A 22,738-nucleotide genomic window follows, 5' to 3' on the forward strand; every position below is an offset into this window, starting at 1 on the left:
GAGAGAGAGAGAGAGAGACAGGGAGACCTGTTTGCGTGGGTCGCTCTGGTGATCTGAGTTGATTGGGGTGCACGCCTCAAGCTTCGTGTACGCTTGGCGTGTATTACTGTGGGGTGGACATAGTCTGAGAATCCTTTAGGAGACTCCACGTGTGTATATGTGTGTGCGAGAGAGAAGAGAAATGGAGGGGGAGAGAGGGGGGACGGGGAGGGAGAGACGGAGAGTGACTAGGCCTTTGAGCCCCAAGAAACAGGTGCGAACACCACCAACTGCGTGATGTGACCAGTGTGACCTGTGTAAAGGAAGACACTACAAGAAGGGTCCGCCAGTGGATGTCGGAACAGAGTTCTGAGCATCTCGGTTGTACTTGTGTGTGAGTGTGACAGACTGATGGAGCTATCATAGTCTGAGGGCACTCGGCCCGTGGGGCCCTGAAACAGGTGACTGTACAGGAACTGATTAGAGTCCTATTTGGGAAAGGAAGCCATCGCAGGCTGGAGGGGGGCCAAGGGTGTGGGCACACAGTTCTGAGTGTATCTATTGTCCCTAGCTGTGCGGGTGTGAGAGTGTTTGCGTGTGTGTGTGTGTGTGTGTGTGTGTGTGTGTGAGAGAGAGAGAGAGAGAGAGAGAGAGAGAGAGAGAGAGAGAGAGAGACTGATGAAGTTTATCACAGTATCAAAGAGATACTGTGAGATACCAGATGACAATGGCTTTGTGAGTACCATTGATTGTGCCTCATCTCATTTGTTACCATGGCAACGGGGTCCTTTAGAGGCAATGTGATGGCCTCTCTGGGAAACCGAACCTGTTCAGGATGAGACTTTTCCTGTTGTACAGCGGGATAAATGGCGCCCATCAGAGTGTTAATGGAAAGGCTAAACGGAATATGAAATTATACAGGTGAAATGCCTTGTATGCTTGGGACAAACTGAATGCAGTGTAGGGTCGCTTTTGTTGTAGTGCTGAGAGTGGAGGTTTTGTATTGTGCTGTTGACCTGTGTATAGGTAGGATTGTAGTGGTAAATTCCAAAGGAGTTTGTGTGTCTGCATTTGGAATTTGGCCATTTTTCACCTCTAGCAGAGGTTCTGGATTGAGCGGTGGTGCACACTCCTTCCCCCACCCCACTCCTTTTTCCCCTAGGCAAGAATCTGGCTTCTTGGTGTCTGCCCAAGTATGGTCCTTCCAGAAAGGTGCACCCTACCCTGACCTGTGGAACCTGTTGGGTGTCTTCCTTATCAGGGTAGCTTGAGGGCATCAGTAGAGGGGTGGTGGGGAGTGGGCACAAAGGGCCTCAGGCCAGCCACCTTTAGTGCTAGCACACCACAGCACATGGGAGACAGAGGAAGGTAGATCTCTGTGAATTCAAGTTTAGCCTGGTTTACAAATAGATTTCCAGGACAGGGCTACACAGTGAGATTCTGTCTAAAAAGAAAAAAAAAAGAGGCATGGCCAGGCACCGCTTCTTAAATTCAGGATGGAGACTCTTGGAGACACATGGGTAAGAGGTTTCCTTAGTCCCTCCTGGCCGCATTTTGTCCACATTTTTTGATACAGCTGCCTAATGACGGACTCTCCTAAAGTTTGCTTTCTCCACAGTCACCAAAGCCGTTTTTATGCCGTGGAGCCACCTCCAAATTTTAAGTAGAAAGTCTGATTGGTGTCTCTCCTGCCCAGGTCCTCTCACCTTTCCCCCAGTAATATCTTATCACAGAAACTGCTCACTGTCGCCTTCCTGATCTGGTTCTCACTGGCGCCTTCCTGATCTGGTTCCGCCAGCCTTCCTCACCTCACTAAGTCTTAGCACACTGCCTTTTTTTTTTTTTTTTTTTTTTTTTTTTTTTTTTTTTTTTTTTTGCCAGAGTGTGGGATGGGAGGGGAAGATGGGGGGTAGTGGGGTAGACGTCCAGGTGGGAGGGAGGTTTCTCTGTATAGCGGGGAATAAGGGCATGTTCTACCCCCACCCTAACCCCTCCCACTCCTGGCTACACACAGCCTTCTTATATCTCTCCACACATCAAGTCTGTGCCTAATTAGTACGGGGCCTTGGGTGTACCTGGAAAAGTTGTCTTCCTTGTACCCTGTGGCTCACATTCAGACTTCAGCTTATGGCTACCTTCTTAGAGAGGCCTTTCCCAACTCCTCTGGTCCCCTATACTGGTCCTTGTTTTACCTCTCAGGGTTTGCATGTGCCACCATGCCCAGTTTATGTTATGTTGGATGTGGAAACCTGGGGCTTAGTGCATGCTAGGCCATGTTATGCTATCAACTGAGCTATATGCCCAGCTCAGCACATGCTTTTTGTTACGCAGCTACTCTGGGCTTGGTAGCTCTGGGAGTAGTGAACCTCTTGACCCTAAATCACTACTTGCCCTGTGGACTGGTCTTCCCCACCTGAACAAATGGTACATGGGAATAGCAACTTTTCTGCTTTGACTCTCATTGTAGTGCCTGTCACCTGCAGTCACCCACTGTAAGATGGATGGCTCGTGTCTGTACTTTCTTTATTAGTGTCCTGACCGGGAGTCTACTGTGATAGTAGGAACAGACAATGTTGTGTGATTCTCATCTTGCCCCTTCCTGACTCTGATGATGGCAGGGAGCTTACTTCAGGTGCCTTGACCTGGGAGAGGTGACTGGGGACTGGGGACTTCAGGACCACTGAGCTTCATGATCTCTCTTTTCTGCTAGCACTCTGCCTCAATCTCTGAATGTGGACCATCCAAGGCAGGAGGAAAGGATGCCTGCAGCCCGAGGGAAATCAAAATCCAAGGTAAGTGGTGACTGTAACCCTGGGTCCTTCTGGTCCCGCACAGTTTATTTTCACATTTTGTACATTCACCCCTCCCCTCGCACTCATTTTCATGGAAGTAATACCAGTAGCCAACCCAGAGCAAGGCCTAGGTACTCTATATGGGTTAAGTGTTCCTGGAGCTGAGGGAGATGGCAGTAAAGTGCTTGCCATTCAAGCAGGAGGGTCAAGGTAGGATCCCTGCTTAAAAAGCCAGTGAGATGGCTCATCAGATAAAGGCACCATCCAGCAAGCCTAGTCACTTGAGGTTGATTCCCAAGACTTACATTGTGGTAGGAGAGAACTGACTTCTCCTCCAAATTGTCTTCTAATATCCAACTCGCACCATGGCACAGACCTCTCTATGTACACACATAAGTAAATAAATATAAAACAAAAAGTCAGAAAAAAAAAGAAAGAAAGAAAGGCCGGGTCCATCTATAATCCCACTGCCAGGAGGTGGAGAGGAGTAGCTCTCTGGAGCTCCAGATTCAGCAAGAGACCCTGTCTCAAAAAACAAGGTGGAGAGCAAGCTGATCAAACTCGGCCCTCCATCTGCTTGGCATGTGTGCACCCTTACACATGCCCGCGCCCAGATGAACACGTATGCTGTCCCCCACTCCATACACATCATCTTGCTATGTTGTGATGAACCATTGATAATCAGATTAAAGAACAGATTTTAATTTGGAAGGAGCCAGACTGTATGATTGAATGCCAGCTCCATTATTTAGTAATTATGTGAAACTGCAATAATTTACCTCACCTCTCTAGGTCTTGGTTTCCTCATTTGTAGTATTACTATGATCCTCTTGGCAATGCCTTACCACTACTAAGGGTGATTACTGAGTGAACCAGTATAGTTAGGTACTGAGAGGAAAAAAATGCCTTGATTATGAATACCAATAAGTCCAAATTGCTGTTTTTATAAAGCAGCATAATCTTTAATAACAGTTTCATTATCTTATTACATTATTATGTTATGTACTATTAAAATTACTTAGTACCTCCGCTCCTTTGGTCTCAGAACCCCTGTCATGACATGTCTCCTACAGTCACCCTTTTTCTCCAGCCATGCAGAAAGCACTTTTGAAGCTCATGGTTGAATAGACTGGTAATTTTCTTTCATTTCAGGCACCAGTGACTTTTGGGGACTTAGCCATCTACTTCTCACAGGAAGAATGGGAATGGCTGAGTCCCATTCAGAAAGATTTGTACGAAGATGTCATGTTGGAGAACTATCACAATCTGGTCTCAGTTGGTAAGGTGTCGTGGCCCATACTTCCCAGCCCAGCCCTGGTCAGTAATCAGAGCCAACCTGGAAGGGCGTGTGTCAGCTAGGGTCTTTTCAGGAAAATGGAAGTTGTGTGCATTTCTATAAAAGTGTGTGTGTGTGTGTGTGTGTGTGTGTGTGTGTGATGTCTACGTCTGTCTCTGAATTCTGTAGACACAAAGTTAGACATCAGTTACCATGATCAATTTTGGAACCTTTTTCATTACTCTCCAATGAAACATGGTAGTCAACAGCAATTCATTTCCCGTGTCTGTCTATCCTGTGAGAGTGGGCAATCCCTAGCCGTCACTCTGTCTCTTTGGATTTGCTAATCTGAGCCTTGTACACAAACGGAGTCATAACCATATGGCCTTTTCTCATTTAGTATAGTGTTTCAAGCTTCACAACTGTTGCTGTACATATCAGTACTTTTATTCTGATGGATTATCGAATCATTACATTGTATGGCTAGAGTTCATCTCACTTATCTTCCATTAACCAATGGCTAGAGTTCATCTCATTTATCTTCCATTAACCAATGGGTGTTTATGTTGCTCTACTTTTAATGAATTTCTGCTGTGAGCTTTCAAGAATAGGTTTTTGGGGCATATGTTTTTATTTCCTTTGGTTATGTATTTATAAATGGAATTGGTGGGTCATATGGAAACTGTACATTTTTTATGATTTATATATTTTATGTGTATGAGCATTTTGCCTGCATGTATGTCTGAACACCATGTACACACCTGGTACCCTTGGAGGCCAGAAGACAGGATCAGATCCCCTGGAACCATAGTCAAAGGCAATTGTAAGTCACCATGGAGGTGCTAGGAATCAAGGTCCTCTGCATAACAGCCATTGCTCTTAACCTCTAAGCCATCTCTCCAGCCCCCTTGCCCTGTAATTTTTAACATTGTTGCTTTGAAAGAACTTCCTATGAGGAGTTGACAGATGTTAAAAGGTGAATTTGGATGCTGATTTAACACAGAGGTGAACAGGGATGCAGCTACCAGCTCGAAGGCTGTGGGGAGAAAGGCAAGAGTTGATGGCTTTTTAGGGCTGAAAGGAGGAGCCTTGCAAAGCTAGAATTCAGATTCCTGAAAGAGAAGGGGGGAAGTTGCTGTCTGGTTTGCATAAATGAGATGAGTTCTTCAAATAGGGGAGTCAAAGAAAACTGGAAATTGAAATAGAACCCCAACTGGCAAAACTGGCAAAGGACACGTTTAGATTTCAGAGCTTGAGGCCATGCAAAGTCAAATTCTTTGACTTTGTAAATCCTCAATGGATCCAGTTGCTGTTTTCTTCCTGTGTGTGTGTGTGTGTGTGTGTGTGTGTATAAGTGCAACACTTACAGCTACTTTAACGTATAGTAATGTATATACCACTTGCTTTTTAATACATGTACTTTTTTGGCCTCAGAACCTTGAATGGAGGTCCAACATACCAGTGGATCATAAAATGAGGGTGATTTAGAGCTGAAAGATGATAGTGTAAGACCTTGTGCCAGAAGAATCTGACCCTATGTTCAGAAAAATAATTTGTTTTATAGAGTTAAACAACTCTACTGTATATAACTTAGCTTTTATCTTCTCTATATGAAAAATTAAAACCAACTCTCACACCTAACCATTCAAGCCCAGAATAGTCTGATATCAGAGGAGGAGGCTACCCCAGTACCGAACAGTTCTTACTTGAATATCAGCCTGACATTGTAATTCTATCTACCTGGGTCAGTATCAGATCCACAGATTAGGGGCTCAGTGTCACAAGACTATCCTTACCTCAAATTCTGACTTAGTTTTGGTTTTACTGTTGTAAACAGACACTATGACCAAGACAACCCTTACAAAGGACAGCATTTAATTGGGGCTGGCTTATAGGTTCAGAGGTTCAGTCCAATATCATCAAGGCAGGAGCATGGCAGTATCCAGGCAGGCATGGCACAGGAGGAGCTGAGAGTTCTACACCTTGATCTAAAGGCCTGTAGGAGAAGAGTGCCCCCAGGCAGCTAGGAGGAGGGTCTCAAAGGCCACATCTACAGTGACATGCTTCCTCCAACAAGGTCACACCTCTGGAAGTGCCAAGCATATTCAAATCACCACAGATACCATTCACAAGTCCAGGACTCTGGTGTTCCCAACTAACTGTAGGTTGGAGGTTTCTACAAATTGCCCTCTCCTTGGTTTGATAGAACTCAGATATGTGCTCTAAGTTTGCTAGTTCAGCCTAAAAGATGCTGTAGAGGCTGCAGATGAACAAATGAGTCAGGAGAGATTGTGGAGTGGGGGCAAGAGTGCAGAGTCTCCATGCCCACTCTAGTGTGCTCTCTGAACCCATCCTTTGGGCTTATAAAGGCTTCATTACATTGGTTTGGTTGATCAGTCAGGAATTGATTTGATTTCCCAGCCCTCTTGTGAAGTTAGAGAACAGGATGGAGTTAGGGAACAGTTATCATCACTGTTGATTTCTCGCTTGATCCTGAGGAGCGCATGTGCACCTGCTCTCTCAGGAGCATATAGGAAAGACACCACTTTGGAGGGTCAGAGTCTTTAGAAGCTGAGTGCCTGGAATCATGAATCTACATTTCTTAAAAATAACTATGTCCTCAGGGCAGTGGTGGCACATGCCTTTGATCCCAGTACTCGGAAGGCAGAGGCAGGCAGATCTCTGTGTGTTTGAGGCCAGCCTGGTCTACAAAGCGAGTTCCAGGACAGTCAGGGCTACACAGTGAAACCCTGTCTCTAAACTTCACGCCCCCTCAAAAAATAGAAAAAAAAAAGATCACCATGTCTACCCTTCTTCCTACCACCCTCCCATTCTGTAGCTGCCCCTCACATTGTATCCCCACATCACAGTGTGTTCTTACTGTGACTGTGAACCCACATGTTATTAGCACAGGACTTGGCTCTGATTTCTGTGGTGCCCACTTGATGATTGGTTCTGGTATTTGTCCCATGTGTAGGTCTTGCCTGCAGGAGGCCAAATATCATCGCCTTGTTGGAGAAAGGGAAAGCACCATGGATGATGGAGCCATCAGGAAGGCGCTGGGGTCCTGGTGAGTGACTGAGAACCAAGGTGTAAGGCTTGTCATTCAAGCGGCGAAAGGTGCCAACGCAGTACATACACTGGGCTATTGGTCAGCACCAGAAACTTATCATACACAATCCTAAGAGTTGGAAATTCTAAGAGGAAGACTCTAGCAGATATAGTATCTAATGATGAGCCAGGCTTATAGATGTTGCCTTTCTACTGGGTTGTCATAGGGTTGGAGGGGTAAGGGAACACTATAAGGACACTTATCCCAGCCAAAGGACTTCAACCCCCAAACCTGATGGAGTCCCAAGGGCCCTCACCGAGTAGTCTAATATTCTTTGAAATATTTATAAAAGTCAGAGTTCTTTAATGGCTGTTCTGAGGACTTCCAGAAGAGGTTTCTATGATCTCCTCCCAGCAGCCAATCAGCTCATGGCTCAGAGGCACTTACCATGTGAGTGCTCCCTCTCCCTCCTCCTCCCCCTCCAATCTTCTCTCCTTATCTCTTACTCTCACTTTAAAAGAAACTTCTCTGCAGTTTTTTTTTTTTAAAGATTTATTCATTTATTATATGTAAGTACACTGTAGCTGTCTTCAGACATTCCAGAAGAGAGCATCAGGTCTTATTATGGATGGTTGTGAGCCATCATGTGGTTGCTGGGAATTGAACTCACGACCTTTGGAAGAGCAGTCGGTGCTCTTAACCACTGAGCCATCTCTCCAGCCCAGTTTTTTTTTTTTAAACCTCTCTTTCTCTTTAATACCCCAAATCACTCTTGGATACATTGAACCATTTACTATCTATCACTCTTCTTCATGCCTCAAGGCCTGATCCTGTCTTTTCAACCCTTCCTTCTATTAAATGTAAGTTTACAGTGGGCGATTAAGTGCCAGAGCTTCTTTTCCTGAAACAACCATACCTGCCTTGTATTTGTATTACACAATCAGGAGGGGACTTCCTCTTTGAAGTGTTGCTTGTGAGCTCCCCACTACACATGGCAAAGCCTCAGGCCTGTCCAAAGAGGTCAGATTTCAGTGTGAGTCCTTAGGGGAAGACTAACAAATGTTCATTTAGTTTCTACTTGGTGTTGTTGTGGGGGGGTCTCCTTAAATCCAACATGAACTCAAAGGCTAGTCAATGTGGATGACAAAAATTTATTGTAATCTGCTACTGATCCATCAGGGCCACAGAACAGACTCAGGAGCTGAACTACAGCTCTGAAGAGAAATTGCATGGCACATTTAAAGGATAAAACCATAAAGTGAGGGGAGCTAGCTGGGCTGTAGCATTGTCTAATCATATTTTGACAGAAGGTTTGTAGAGAGGATCTCCTATAAGCAGCCCCTGTCAATAAAAAAGCTGAGGCAGGAAATAGCAGGTGGGACACTGGCAGGAAGAGAGAGGATTCTGGGAAATAGTAAGAGTATAAGAGAAGTTGGGCTAGCTGTGAGATAAGAGATGGAGGTAAACTAGCAGGTAGAAGAGCTTGGAGAGACACTGAAGGAGATGCTCAGGAGATGAGAAGGAAGAAGCTGGCCAGGACTGAAGGAAAGGTAACTGACCAAGTGGTACACATAGAATAGATTAAATGGTTAAGTAAGTTAAGAGCTAGTCAGGGAATGAGCCAAAGCTCATAGCCTAGGCATTTAATAATAACTAATTATTCTAGGAGCCAGAACTGGGAAAGGAAAACTTGGAATTTAACAATGATTTCTACAGGGGTTGAGCAAGGGAGTTTTCACTGATCAGGTTAGGAGTAGGTGTGTGGGCCCGGGATCATGAACTTAGTTTGACCCTGCCAACCAAAAGGAAAGGTTGTCCTTGAGATGTCTGGACTCAGTCAACTATTTCCTCATCAAACAAACAAACAAACAAACAAAAAACCAAACAAACTCTTCGTCTGGGAGGTCCATAGGGCCTGGGACCTTGAATTTAGTTTCTCCTTTTAAATGGAGTCTGAAAATGAAATGGTAGTACTTAGAGTAAGTTTAGTTTGCTTGTTCCCAACAGTGTCAGGAGTGCTTTGAGATGCAGGTTCCTCCCGGCAATGCTAGAGTGGGAGAATTGGGTTGCATTAGGTGAATGGGGCACTGCCATCCAGAGTGGCTTAGTGACTTGGTGGATCCAGAGTTGAAACTCAGCCTGCCTTTGTATCTAGAAACACAGGTCTTCACCCTCCTTCCCATTAGCACCCCATGACTCCATTTTCTCATTTCCTGTCAGAAGAGGCATCAGCTGATCTCTCTGATGACAACACTCATTATGATGGTGCTCATACTTGCTTGACTTTGCCATTCCTTAAGAAGTATTCCTCGCTTCTCTAACTGTTCTTTTTGGCTCCCTTTCAGTTACTCGTTCCCTATGTGGATAAATTCCTCTTTGGTTGTCCCAGTTAAACATTGTTTAATTTGAGTCTTTAAAATAACACTCGCCGGGCAGTGGTGGCGCATGACTTTAATCCTAGCACTTGAGAGGCAGAGGCAGGCAGATTTCTGAGTTCGAGGCCAGCTTTGTCTACAGAGTAAATTCCAGGACAGCCAGGGCTATATACAGAGAAACCCTGTTTTGAAGAACCAAATAAAAATAAAAGTAAAAATAAAAATAAAATAGCACTCAATTGAATTTTTCTGCAGATCACTAAATCAGGAGGTAGGTATAAGCTATGGAGAAAGGCCACTGATGTGTAGCTTTTAGTGACTGCAAACTTCTAAGAGTATGTGTTTGTCACTGATAGATACAGCATAAAAGAGAGAGAGGTTTATTTTGGTATCTGGCTTCAGAGGGTTCATTTCAGGGTTGACTGGATCCATTGTGGTTAGGCCCAATGTGGTAGAAATTGCATTGCCACAAGGATGGCTCAACTGCATTGTAGCCAAGAAGCAGAGGTGACAGGAGAGGGCTGGAGACAAGGCATATCTCCAGTGACCTGCTTCCTCCATCTAGGCCCAACTTCTGGCTTTCCACCACCTCTCAATACTGCCAGCTTGTTAGGAAGCCACCAAGAGATTGATCAACCAATGAAAGCAGATGAACTCTCATTGTCTAGTCCCCTGTTAGTGATTAAATCCACAAGCCAAGGATATAATACATGAGCCCTTCTGGGGACAGTTTCATGTTCTCGGGTTCTGGAAATCCAGATTCTGGCTCTTAAGGTTGTACAGCAAGTATTTTCACCACTGAGCCATATCTCCAGCCCAGGGGATTTTTTTTTGTTGTTGTTTTGTTTTTTCTTTTGTTTTCAAGTCTTCAATATATGAGTCCTTCTGGGAAAATTTTCATGTTCAAACCCCAGATAGTGTAAGTATACAAAGAAGCCAAAGCAGTACCAATCTGCCAGGCAAGGTATGCCCACTAGTGTACTGTTGCCCTAAAAGGTTTATGAAGTAATCAACCACTCTGATTGCATTGGAGTCCTGACCACAAGGGGAAATCCATGCCTTATATTATACTCTTGCTCAAAAACCCATAACTCAAAAGTCACAGGCTCTGGGGAACGGGGACAGCTATTACTGTTATTTATTTTGTTTTAAAAAGAGAAGATGTTGCTCCGGTAGTGTAGTGCATGCTTTTAATTTCAGCACTCAGGAGACAAAAGCAGGTGGATCTCTGTTGAGTTTAAGACCAGCCTGGTAAGTTCAGGCCAACCAGAGTTACATGATGAAACTCTGTCTCAAGAAAACCAAACCAAACTAACCAACCAACCAAACAAACAACAATAAAAGTAGAACAAAACTAAAACTACAAATTTGTTTTTCTCATTCTATCCTAAAACATTTTATTTCTTGTTTTCTTTTTGGTTATAGGAAAGTTGGTCTTTTTAAAAAACTTCATTTTCCTTTTCCATTTTCTCTCTCTCTCTTTCTCTCTTTGTCTCACACACTCTCTCTTTCTCTCTCTGTCTCTTTCTCTCTGTGTGTGTCACACACACATATACATGCATTGAGCATGTGTGTATGTGTGCATGTTTGCATGTGGGCACAGTGTGTAGGTGCCTTTGGTGACCTGAGGTTGGTGTCAGGAACCATCCTCCATCATTCTTCCATCTTTCTCACTGAGGCAGAGTCTGTCAATCAAACCTAGAGCTCCACAGCTAGTCTTGCTAGCCAGCCTGCCCTGGGTATCCCATCTACACACCTGAGGCTGGAATTAGACAGGCCACCAGGACAAACTGTCATTTACTTGGGTTCTGGAAATCCAGATTCTGGCTCTTAAGGTTGTACAGCAAGTGTTTTAACCACTGAGCCATATCTCCAGCCCAGAGGGTTTTTTTTTTTCTCTTACCTTTTTGTGTGTGCATACCTAAGGGTCAGGTGGCAGGTAGGCATGTGGATGTTTTGTGAACATTATATGGCAATGTATGGGATTTGGTTCTCTCCTTCCACCATGTGGGTCCCAGAATGTCATCAGGCTTAGAAACAAGTACCTTTGCTGCCTGACATCTCAAAGACATTTTTTCATATGGTTGAATGCATTGACTCTATCTTGTCATTTATCTTGCTGTGTGTAGACGTTCATCTGCCTTCTAGAATTTTGAATATGTCCTATTTTATTTTAGTTTGCTTTTAAATGTTTTTAGTGTGTGTGTGTGTGTGTGTTGTATGTTCTCTGTGTGTGGGCATGTGCATGCCATAGTGTATGTGTGGAGGTCAGAGGACAACGTTGAAGAAATGATTCTTTCCTTCCACCTTTATATAGTTCCAGGGATGTAACTCGGGTCTTCAGGCTTGTGTGATATCACTGGGCTTAACATTAGCATCTGGTCTGGTTTAGACTCCCTTCTTTGAAACAGGGAGATAAACTGAAGGGATGTGTTAATATTCAATATAAGAAAAGGAGAAGTCCTCAGTCCATAAAGGTGCAAAGAAAGAGATTAGAAAGTGTCTGTAGAGATGGCTTAGTGGTTGAGAGAAGCTGGGTTTGAGTCTTAGCATTGCTGGTGGGTGAGTACCTGTAACTCCAGTTCCAGGAGATCCAACACCATTATCTAGCTTTTCCATGTACCTACACTTATATGGACACTCACATAGAAAACTAAAACTTGAAAAAAATAGATAAAGGAAAGCCAATGGGATTGGAACCAGGAAGTATTCTATGATAGATTCCAAAATTCTATGTATTTACTTATTTATTTAGAATTATGTAAATATGTTTATATGCAGGTGCCAGCAGATGGGAGAGACATCAGATTGACCTAGAGCTAGAGTTAGGTGGTTGGTTGTAAACTACCCAACACATGTGCTTAGGTCCTCTGTAGCAGTGTACACTCCTGACAACTGAGCCACCTCTCCATTCCCCAGTTTCTTTAAAAACATATATATATGTGTGTATGTGTGTGTATATATATATATGTTTGGGTGTATATATATATATATATTTGAGGGTTTTATACATGTATATAGTATATTATTTCTGAAAGGACTCTAGCTAGCCTGAGCAAGGCAAACATGGCCCCGACAGGCCTTGCCCTTCTCACCCATTCCCTCTGCCTTGCTAAAAAACAGCTTACGAGATCCATTTCCTTATTTGGCCACTTCCTCCTCCTGAGTCTGACTATCAAGGTCCAGCTCTCAAAAGCCCTCTTTGGCTTGCCTAATTCATATAGCCAATTAAGTTTGAACACCTCACCCTAACACAGAATTTCCCCTTTTACCTTAATAAACTGCCATTTGCCTATGGGCCACATCTGTTTCCTCTCTCTCCAGCTGCAGTCCTTTGTCCCTCTGGGACAAATACCTGTTCCCTTTCCCCTTCTCCCTAGTCCTCTGTCTGTCTCCTGTCTTTGTCTCTTATTTCCTGCTTTTTGTCCCTCTGGCAAATAAGTCTCCTTTGTGGTGAGAACTTGCTCTTGAGGTGTCTTGTACCTTCGACATTTCCTGCAGCATAGCCTTCTCAATCCTCTACCCCCGACTCCCTTGTATGTCCCCTTCCACTTTTTGTTTGTGTTGTTTGTTGTAAAGCACTGAGGTTTTTTTTTTTTTTTTTTTTAGTGTTGCCTGCTAGAATATTGACTGATCTTGCTGGCTTGAACTTGGGCGGGAAACCATAGTTGTGTAAGACTCAAAGTGAGCCTTAGCTACTGGCAGACCCCAGCTTTCGATGCAAAAGCAAGAGGTTTATTTTTCCAGTGCACTGAGGCTGTACCCAGAAGAGAGGTGACCCCTTCTCTTTCTTTCATTAGCCTTTTATACAATTTTTGAGGGCAGATTATAGCAACAGCCAACTAGGCACGTAATGATGGGTGGTTCTGGTGACCTTGACATTAATTGGCTGGGCAGGGAAGGGGACGCAGGGACTTAGACTTAGGGACTCCTTAAGGCCCAGTGGGAAGTTCCGAGTCAGGGCTCTCTCATTTGCAGTGAATTCATGAGAGTAGTGAACATGCTACTCTCTTACCTGACTTAACTTTCTTTCTACCCACTTCTCCACCGTGTTCTGTGAGCGTTGGGGAGCCAGATTTCTTATTTATCTGATCTTGTGGCTCCACAGTGAAATTATATGTTACTTTAATTCTTCAGTTTACCAGCATGTTTTATTTCTCCTAATAATAATTTTGGTAGTTATTACCAGATATTGGACAGTTGCAGGAATTTTTTTTACCTAGCACTCATAGAGCAGCATGTGCTTCACAATTTAAAACTGCTCAGACTGGAGAAAAGGGAAGAAATCCTAGACTGTACAATGCATAGTACATCCAGCAAGGGCTGGATTGGTACTTCAAAATCACACACATTGATATTTTGATAAAACATGTATGGCTGGTCTTCTCTCTTAATTACCTTTCTGTCAGTTGTAGTAAAATACTCTGACAAAGGCAACTTAAGGGAGAGAGGTATCTTAGTCACTGTTCTGTTACTGTGAAGAGACACCATAAGAAAGGCAGCTTTATAAAAGAAAGCATTTAATTGGAGGCCTGTTTACAGTTTTAAAGGGTTAATTCATGATCATCATGGTAGAAAGCAAGCAGACATGGCACTGGAGCTGTAGCTGAGAGCTTTACCATCCTGATCTGTAGACAGCAGGGGAGGGGTGGAGGGAGAGAGACAGACAGACAGACAGACACAAACATGTACACACACACACACACACACAGAGGAAGTGAGAGAGTGGGGGAAGGGAGGGAAAGGGAGAGAGACAGACAGACTGACTGACTGACAGGCAGGCTGACTAGGCTTGGTGTATGCTTTGGAAATCTCAAAAGCTGGCCCCCAGTAGCATACCTCCTCCAACAAAGGCACACACACCCCAACAAGTCCATGCCTCCTGTTCCCATTTCATTAACTGTTGTTTAAGCATTAAAATATATGAATGTATGGGGTCATTCTCATTCACACAGCCCCAAAAGGGTAGCTGTGACAAGAAATTATGTTGTGTTCATCCAACATTCTTTTTACATAGCCCAGGACCTCTGCCCATGTAATGGTGCCACTCCCTGTAATCCAACACTGTTCTGGGGAGAGGTGTGTAAGAGATTGGTATTGGCTCAAGACCCCCAAGACCAAGTTCTCAGCACAAAGATTTATTTGCCCAAAGGGACAAAGGGCAGGGAATAAGGGACAAAGACAGGGAGATAGAGGATAAGGGAGAAGGGGAAGGGAACAAGGAATCGGGGGAAGGGGTATTTGTCCCAGAGGGACAAAGGACTGCCTCTGGATAGAGAGGAGACAGATGTTGCACATAGGGAAATGATGGTTTATAAAGGTAACATGGGGGGCTGGAGAGATGGCTCAGTGGTTAAGAGCACCGACTACTCTTCCAAAGGTCCTGAGTTCAAATCCCAGCAACCACATGGTGGCTCACAACCATCTGTAACAAGATCTGACTTCCTCTTCAGGAGAGTCTGAAGACAGCTACATTGTATACATATAATAAATAAATAAAATCTTTTAAAAAAAATAAAGGTAACATGGGAAACCTTGTGTTAGGATGAGATGTTTAATTAGACAGGTTAATTAGATGAGACAAAGGGGGCTTTTAATTGCTAGACTTCAATAGTTGATAGTGGACCCTGGTAGTTAGTCTCAGGAAGAGGATGTGTCCAAGTAAGGGAATAGACCTTGGGGGCCAGCTTTAGGAATGTAGTCTGAGGGTTTTTAGCAAGGCAGAGGGAATGTGGGAGAAAGGCAAGGCATATCAGAGCCTTTGTTTGCAAGCTAGCTAGAGTCCTTCAAGGTAGACAAACATCTGCTCACCCCAGACTGGGAACCAATGACAGACCAACTTAAGGATACCACCAGAATGCCGGGCAGTGGTGGCTCATGCCTTCAATCCTAGCACTTGGGAGGCAGAGGCAGGAGGATTTCTGAGTTCGAGGCCGGCCTGATCTACAGAGTGAGTTCCAGGACAGCCAAGGCTACAACAGAGAAACCCTGTCTCGAAAAAACCAAAAAAAAAAAAAAAAAGGATACTACCAGAGTCCAACTTGATAAACCAATGAATTTTATTGGAGTTATGTAACAGGAGTGTGGGTGAGGGATTACTCACAGGAGCAGAAATGACTGAAAGACAGCTGCATCACCCAGTCCCACCCCTGCATGAGTCCTACCCCTGCATGAGTGACAGCCTACAGAAACTGGGAAACCTGGAACATACAAACATACCACATATCCTGCAGGCAGCTCCACAGGCTGGAGAGTGTCCTTTCCAAGTGACTCTGACCTAAGCCTCCAGGCAGCTCAGCCAGTTTCTGTTACTTCCAGGCAGCTGGTTTGGTTTCAAAGTGTTCTTTGCAGCTCAGCTTCCTTTGTCTGAGAGGGACTCTCAGCTTTTATTATTTACTCTGGCAGGGAGGGGGCCTGGCGAATCTGATCAGTTTCAGGGACTTCCTGATGGTATCTTGAGGTATTTATCATTCTGTCCAAAGAGCTTCCAAACAGAATGGAATGTTTCAATCTTGGAAAACACTGTTACACATCAGCACAAGAAACAGCTCATAAATGCTGTAAAACTGGAGCATACTGTACAACTTGCCTTGTCTACCTAACAGATTAGGGAGTATCTCTTGCATGCAGCTCAGGTAGTCTGAGTCTCTTGTTTGAGAATGGCTTTCAGGAACTGTTACTGCTTGCATATGTTCAGGGAGTGAAAAGCCTAATGTATTTGTTCAGTTTCAGGAACTTCCTAAAGCCTTTGATGTTTACTTTCTGATCTTTTTGTTTGTTGGTTTGTTTGTTTTTGTTTTTGTTTTTTTGTTTTGTTTTGTTTTGTTTTTCCGAGACAGGGTTTCTCTGTGTATCCCTGGCTGTCCTGGAACTCACTCTGTAGACCAGGCTGGCCTCGAACTCAGAAATCTGCCTGCCTCTGCCTCCCAAGTGCTGGGATTAAAGGTGTGCACCACCACTGCCTGGCTTACTTTCTGATCTTAAGCTTCTCTGCAGGATAATATTGATTTTATCTCTCCTTAGAACATCCTGTGTCTTAATGAGCTTCTTTCCAAGATGGATGGCTTTAATCCTAGAGGAAAGTGCTATGCACAACCCAACAATGGGAGGGTCTTCCCTCATTTATCCTAATCAAAATAATGCTTCACGAGCCCAGAGGCTTGTCTCTCAGGTATCTACTTGGGAATTGAGATAATTTTATCTTCTAAAATACAATAATTGAAGACACTTTGAATAGTCTTGTTCTTTTTGTTCTTAGTGACCCAACATCAATAATAAACCAAAAAAGCTTCATTTCTCAGGTGTTTGAACATTAGAATTAACAGATGGAGGAGATAGTATGGGCCAGAATTTTGTATTTATTATTTATAGTTCTCAGAAAAATCCTGTCAGGTAGCAATTGTGTCCATTTCATTTAAATTTTTAAAAAATTACATGGTGGGGCTGGGCTGGAGAGATGGCTCAGCCGTTAAGAGCTCTGGCTGTTCTTTCAGAGGTCCTGAGTTCAATTCCCAACAACCACATAGTGTCTCACAACCATCTGTAAAGGGATCCGATGCCCTCTTCTGGTGTGTCTGAAGACAGCTACAGTATACTCATATACATGAAATAAATCTTTAAGAAAAATTAACTTGCGTACACACATACGCATGCACCACGGTACAGATTTGGAGATGAAAGGACAACTTGAAAGTTGTCCTGTACCTTGGCCCAGTAGATCAAATACAGGTCAAGCTTGGTGGCAAATGCTTTAACCCACTGAGCTATCTGTTCAGCCCCATACCTTCCAATTTAAAGAATATAATGGGACATGGAAAGATGTCAGCAATCAAGACTCTTGCAGAGTGCTTATGGTATTATCATCACCCACTCAGGGCCTTTCTTTAATTTTTTTTTTTATTAGTTTGGTATGATCCAGATGCTACAGTATGTAGTCAGTATTTCTACAGTGAGATGGTCTGTTTGCCTTTTTAATGGGACATCTTCACTGGAAGGTTTGGTGTTGGCACAGGACACACCAAGACCAAGCTCTCAGCACAGAGGAGATTTATTTTTCCCCAGAGGGACAGAAGGCAAGGAATAAGAGACAACAAGCAGGAGACAGAGGATGAGGGAGAAGGGGAAGGGAACAAGGAGTTGGGAGCAAGAGTACTTTGTCCTAAAGGGACAAAGGACTGCCTCGGGATAGAGAGGAGACAGATGTAGCCCACAGGCAAATGACAGTTTATAAAGTCATTTTAGGATGAGGTGTTTCATTTTAATTGGGTATGTTAATTAGGTGAGCCAAAGGTGGCTTTTGATTGCTGGACTTCAATACGTTGATACCTGGACTGTGGTAGTCAGCCTCAGGAGGAGGGATTGGCCATATAAGGGACTAGTTGTTGGTAGCTAGCTTTAGGAATATAATCTAAGGGTTTACAGGGGAGAGGGAATAGGAGAAGGGTTTCTAGTAGAGCCATGTTTGCCATACTCAGGCTGGCTATAGTCCTTCATCATTCACACTTCGCTATATACTTATTTTATACTCATATAACATACCCCATATTATATCTGCCACATTTTAGGTTCCCAGTCAGTACATGTGACTAGTTGATACTATATTGAATAGCACAGTTCTAAAGCCTATGCTCTGTTTATTGTGCCACAATAAATTAAGATCTATAATCAATATGCTATATAAGTACTTTATTATTTGAAAAAATTCTTTTAAATGTATTTTTTCTTTAATTTTGAGACAATTTCTTATTATATTGACTTACATATATGCATATGTGTTGAGCTGACTTTGAATTCAGGATCTTCCTGACTCAGCCTCCTGATTACCTGAAATTCAGACATGACAGCACTTTTATCAGCACAAGTAATTATTATGAGCCATTTCAGACTTATATGTCCTACTCCAGTTTGATCACTAAATAATAGATTCATTCTTTTTAGCTTAATATATTACTTTGTTTTCTTGGAGTTTTTTCCTGTTTCTCTTAAATTTATAGTTTTTATAGTTTTAAATGCCCACTCAATCCTAATTGTTAGTATATTTGTGGTTTTCAGTATTTGTTCTTTAGGAATATGTTTTTAGTATTTATAACTTTATAGAGGTACTCACTCACTTTGAAGTATTGTCCAGCTGGGTGGTGGTGGTATACGCCTTTGATCCTAGCACTTGTGAGGTAGAGGCAGGTGGATGGATCTCTGTGAGTTTGAGGCCAGCCTGGTTTACAGAGCAAGTTCTAGGACAGCCAAGGCTATTCAGAGAAATCCTGTCTTGAAAAACAAAAACAGAACAAACAAATAAAAACAAAAGAAGAGGAAGAAAGAAAGAAATATAATGAACTCATTATTTAAAAAGAAAAGAGTATAATCTATTTCCCCATTAATTTACAAAGTTTGATGTCTTCATAATCCAGTTTTAGATGATTTTTATCACACAGTCAATATTTCTCTTACCCATTCACAGTTAATTTCTATTTCTACCATTAGTCCCAAGTAACCACATAACATTTCTGTGTAAATATTCCCTTTTGGAAACGTTTCATATAGTAAATTACTTTTAACTGATGGACAGTCTGGAGCTAAATGTGGCATATGGTATAAACTACATCACATACATAAAAACTTGATGTATTCACTTTCACACTTGAATTCACTCAAGCCCAGGGAATGGCACTGCCCACAATATTAATATAATACCTTATTCTTTTCAATCACTCTGGAACCCCAAGCCCAGGGACTGGTGCTGCCCACAGTGAATTAAGATAATTAAGATATCCTCAGAGGCCTCCCTTTTTCTAGGTGATTCTGGATTTTGTCATACCAATGATTAAAGGTAATCGTCACAAACCTTAGTATACTAATGGGGACTGTGGTAAGACACATTGTTCTTGTTAACATGGGGTTGTTGTCATCACTAATTATAATGACTCCTTTTTTATTATACAAGCTTCATTTTTTTCACCACAGGAAAACTAACGCTAACTTCTTGGTGTCTTTCAGAATCAGGGTCTAAGTATGAGACCAGGAAGGTTCCACCAAATCAATGTAACAAATCTGGGCCAAGCATCTGTAAGAAACCAATTTCTTCACAACAAACAGTTCCCACTGAGAAGGCAAAACATAACAAGAATTCAGTCTCAAGAAAACCCAAGAAAGAGCACTCAGGCAAGAAATCTTTAAAGTGTAATCGATGTGGGAAAACCTTTTTTCGAAGCTTATCTCTTAAACTTCATCAAGACTTTCACACTGGAGAGAGGTCTTATGAATGCAGTACTTGTAGACAAGTTTTCAGGCAGATCTTATCCCTCATTCTTCATCAGAGAGTTCACAATCGGAATAAGAGCTATGAATGTGATAAGTGTGGGGACATTTTTAATAAAAAGTTAACTCTTACGATACATAGAAGAATTCACAATGGAAAGGAAAATTTTCATCATGAGAATGCCTCAGATTCATGCCCTTCTCTCAGTCTGGACCACAATAATCACACGGCTCACAGCACTCACCAGTGCAGGAAGTGTGGGAGAGTCTTCAGCCGGAGGTCATCCCTTCTACTTCACAAGAGGACTCACAACAGAAAGAAAATACAAAAATACGATGACTACGGGAGAGGCTTCAAAAAGAAGCCAGTCCTTGTTCGTAAAAGAGTTTGTATTGGGAAGAAAACTCATGAGAGTAAAAAGGCCTTAATTCAGAGTCTTGGGCAAAAAACTTGCCAGTCAGAAAACCCTTTTATGTGTAGGAAATGCGGGAAGTCCTTTAGTAGGATCTCAGCCTTAATGCTTCATCAGAGAATTCATACTTCAGGGACCCCCTACAAATGTGATAAATGTCAGAAAGACTTTGGACGGCTCTCCGCTCTTATTCTGCACCTAAGAATTCATAGTGGGGAGAAGCAGTTTAAGTGCAGCAAGTGTGAGAAGGTATGCAGTCGCCTTTCGTCCTTTATTCAGCACCAGAAAATTCATAAGAGGAAAAAGAAACTCATCGAGTGCAAGGAATGTGGAAAGATGTTTGGTGGAATGAAAAACCTTAAAGTACATCTCAACATCCATTCGGAAGAGAAACCTTTCAAGTGCAATAAATGTAGTAAAGTTTTCGGCCGCCAGTCATTTCTTAGTGAGCATCAAAGAATTCATACTGGAGAGAAGCCCTATCAGTGTGAAGAATGTGGGAAAGCATTCAGTCACCGAATATCTCTTACCCGACATAAGAGAATTCACAGTGAGGACAGACCTTATGAGTGTGATCTGTGTGGGAAAGCCTTCAGCCAGAGTGCTCATCTTGCGCAGCATGAAAGAATTCACACCGGAGAGAAACCTTACGTGTGCAAAATATGTAAAAAGTCCTTCACTCAGCGCATATCCCTCATTCTACATGAAAGAAGTCATACTGGGGAGAAACCCTATGAGTGTAATGAATGTGGGAAGGCTTTCAGTAGTGGCTCAGACCTTATCCGACATCAGAGAAGTCATTCTTCAGAGAAACCATATGAATGTAGCAAATGTGGTAAGGCATATAGTCGGAGTTCATCTCTGATTCGACATCAGAGTATACATTCGGAGGAAACATCCTAAAGCTATCGCCATATCTGCAAAAGCTAAAAAGGATATCAAAGAAGTATTCAGAGACATGGAGAGAGTGTGTAAGTGTTCTTGACCTTATGATGATGTATAACTCATCATGTGGTACTATGAGTCCCATAAACTCATCGTAAGTTGAGACATTTGAGACAGAATATATATTTAATATACCTGACCTACCAAATGTGATCATTTAGCAGCACAGCGTAATGTGGAGTCCCAGTTGTTCACTCTCCTGACTGTATGGCTCCTGGAAGCTATGGCCTGATCCTGCTGCCCAGCATCATGAGAGTTATCATCCTGCTTATCCTCAGCCTCCGGAAGGATCACAATTTGACCTAATTCCTAGTTGAATGGATATTGCTTCTGTACCAATAATGCTGAAAAATCATAAATCGGCAATCATTAATTGGAGGGAGTGAACTACCTGCCAATAACGTGTTTTGTGTATATAGGGCCATGTTATGGTATTCTCCCTTTGAAAGCCAAAGAACAAAAATAGTAGATTTTGAAGTGAAGGTCTGAAATCAGCTGAGTATGCTCAGATTTTTGGATCACAGTTTGCGAATGAAGGTGTTTTTCAGTTGGCATTTCATTTCTAGTACAGTGTTCAGGACATATCATTGGATACATACCATGAAATGGAACTGGAACTACAAAGTCCATTTTTTCTGGATGGAGCTTTGAGCTCGAATTGAGGTCCCAGGAAAATAGAGTGTTAAGTCTAACAGGCAAATCGGGGAAGGCAGGGTGCCTCTTTCTCCTGACAGATCTGTGTTGGGGTGAGAGTGAAAAGAGTTAGTCTTTAGGTTGCTAGAGATAGTAGTTATGGTGGTCACACTGCCTCCATGGTTCTAAAGATACACTTGGAAAATTTACTAAGACAGGCTGGGGGTTTGGGCAGGAGATACTGAAGAATGAGGAACTTCAGAGCAGGGAGAAGCTATTTTTACTTTTTTTTACTTGAAAATAAGTCATCTATATTTATATAAGTGAACAGTGTTTTCATGCAGTACTGCTAGCTGCTTTACTTACTCTTGAGATATGTATTCGGGTTTTTATGGTCTGGATATTTGTGCCACCCCAAAAGTCCTATGTTGAAGCCCTAACCCTTCAATGTGATGATATTTTACAAGGAGATTACTGGAGTTGTGGTGCGGATGGGCCCTTTTGATGTTTATTGATCGGAGACAACAGAGGGCGCTGTCTCCTTTCCCATGTAAGAACACAGGCAGGCCATCTGCAAACCAAGAAAAAAGCCTTAGCAGAACCTGACCAGTTTGATACCCTCAGCTGGGACTTCCAGCTTGTGGAGGAACTGTGAGAACCTAATTGTCTTCAGCTTGTCTGTGATACTGTGTCACAGCAGCTCAAGCTGATTGGTTCATGGAAGAGCTCCTAGGTTAAGGTACTGGCGGTTTTCCTTTGACCTGTCCAACACATCCCGCTTTCCAGCATCTGTAAGCTATATAAGAAATAAAGTCTGAGTTCTTCTGTGTGCTTAGATCGTATACAGTCAGGCTCTTTTGTATGTTTTCCTTCTGCAAAAGCTGTTTAAGAGAATATCTGTTTCTTGTTAAGAAAAGCTTATAGTGTTTGTTCATATTGTTAAGAAAAATTTAGCCGGGCAGTGGTGGCACACACCTTTAATCCCAGCACTTGGGAGGCAGAGACAGGCAGATTTCTGA

At 42.8% G+C, this 22,738-nt stretch overlaps 1 protein-coding gene and 1 long non-coding RNA gene across 2 annotated transcripts in view; one reads left to right on the plus strand and one right to left on the minus strand.

Moving 5' to 3' along the window:
• Window positions 1–22,563, plus strand: part of Znf667 (zinc finger protein 667) — a 23,062-nt gene extending 499 nt beyond the window's left edge. Inside the window, exons 2-5 of the mRNA XM_031385265.1 lie at window positions 2,690–2,771; window positions 3,924–4,050; window positions 7,025–7,117; window positions 19,468–22,563. Of these exons, the coding sequence (XP_031241125.1) occupies window positions 2,739–2,771; window positions 3,924–4,050; window positions 7,025–7,117; window positions 19,468–21,044 (1,830 nt within the window). The 5' untranslated portion in view covers window positions 2,690–2,738 and the 3' untranslated portion in view covers window positions 21,045–22,563. The remainder of the gene's footprint in view (window positions 1–2,689; window positions 2,772–3,923; window positions 4,051–7,024; window positions 7,118–19,467) is intronic.
• Window positions 21,321–22,738, minus strand: part of LOC116101619 — a 3,290-nt gene continuing 1,872 nt past the window's right edge. Inside the window, exons 2-3 of the long non-coding RNA XR_004122885.1 lie at window positions 21,686–21,822; window positions 21,321–21,430 (exon numbers count right to left, since the gene is read on the minus strand). This is a non-coding gene — a long non-coding RNA (uncharacterized LOC116101619). The remainder of the gene's footprint in view (window positions 21,431–21,685; window positions 21,823–22,738) is intronic.

The sequence above is a fragment of the Mastomys coucha genome, unplaced genomic scaffold, assembly GCF_008632895.1.
Source record: "Mastomys coucha isolate ucsf_1 unplaced genomic scaffold, UCSF_Mcou_1 pScaffold21, whole genome shotgun sequence".
Lineage (NCBI taxonomy): Eukaryota > Metazoa > Chordata > Mammalia > Rodentia > Muridae > Mastomys > Mastomys coucha.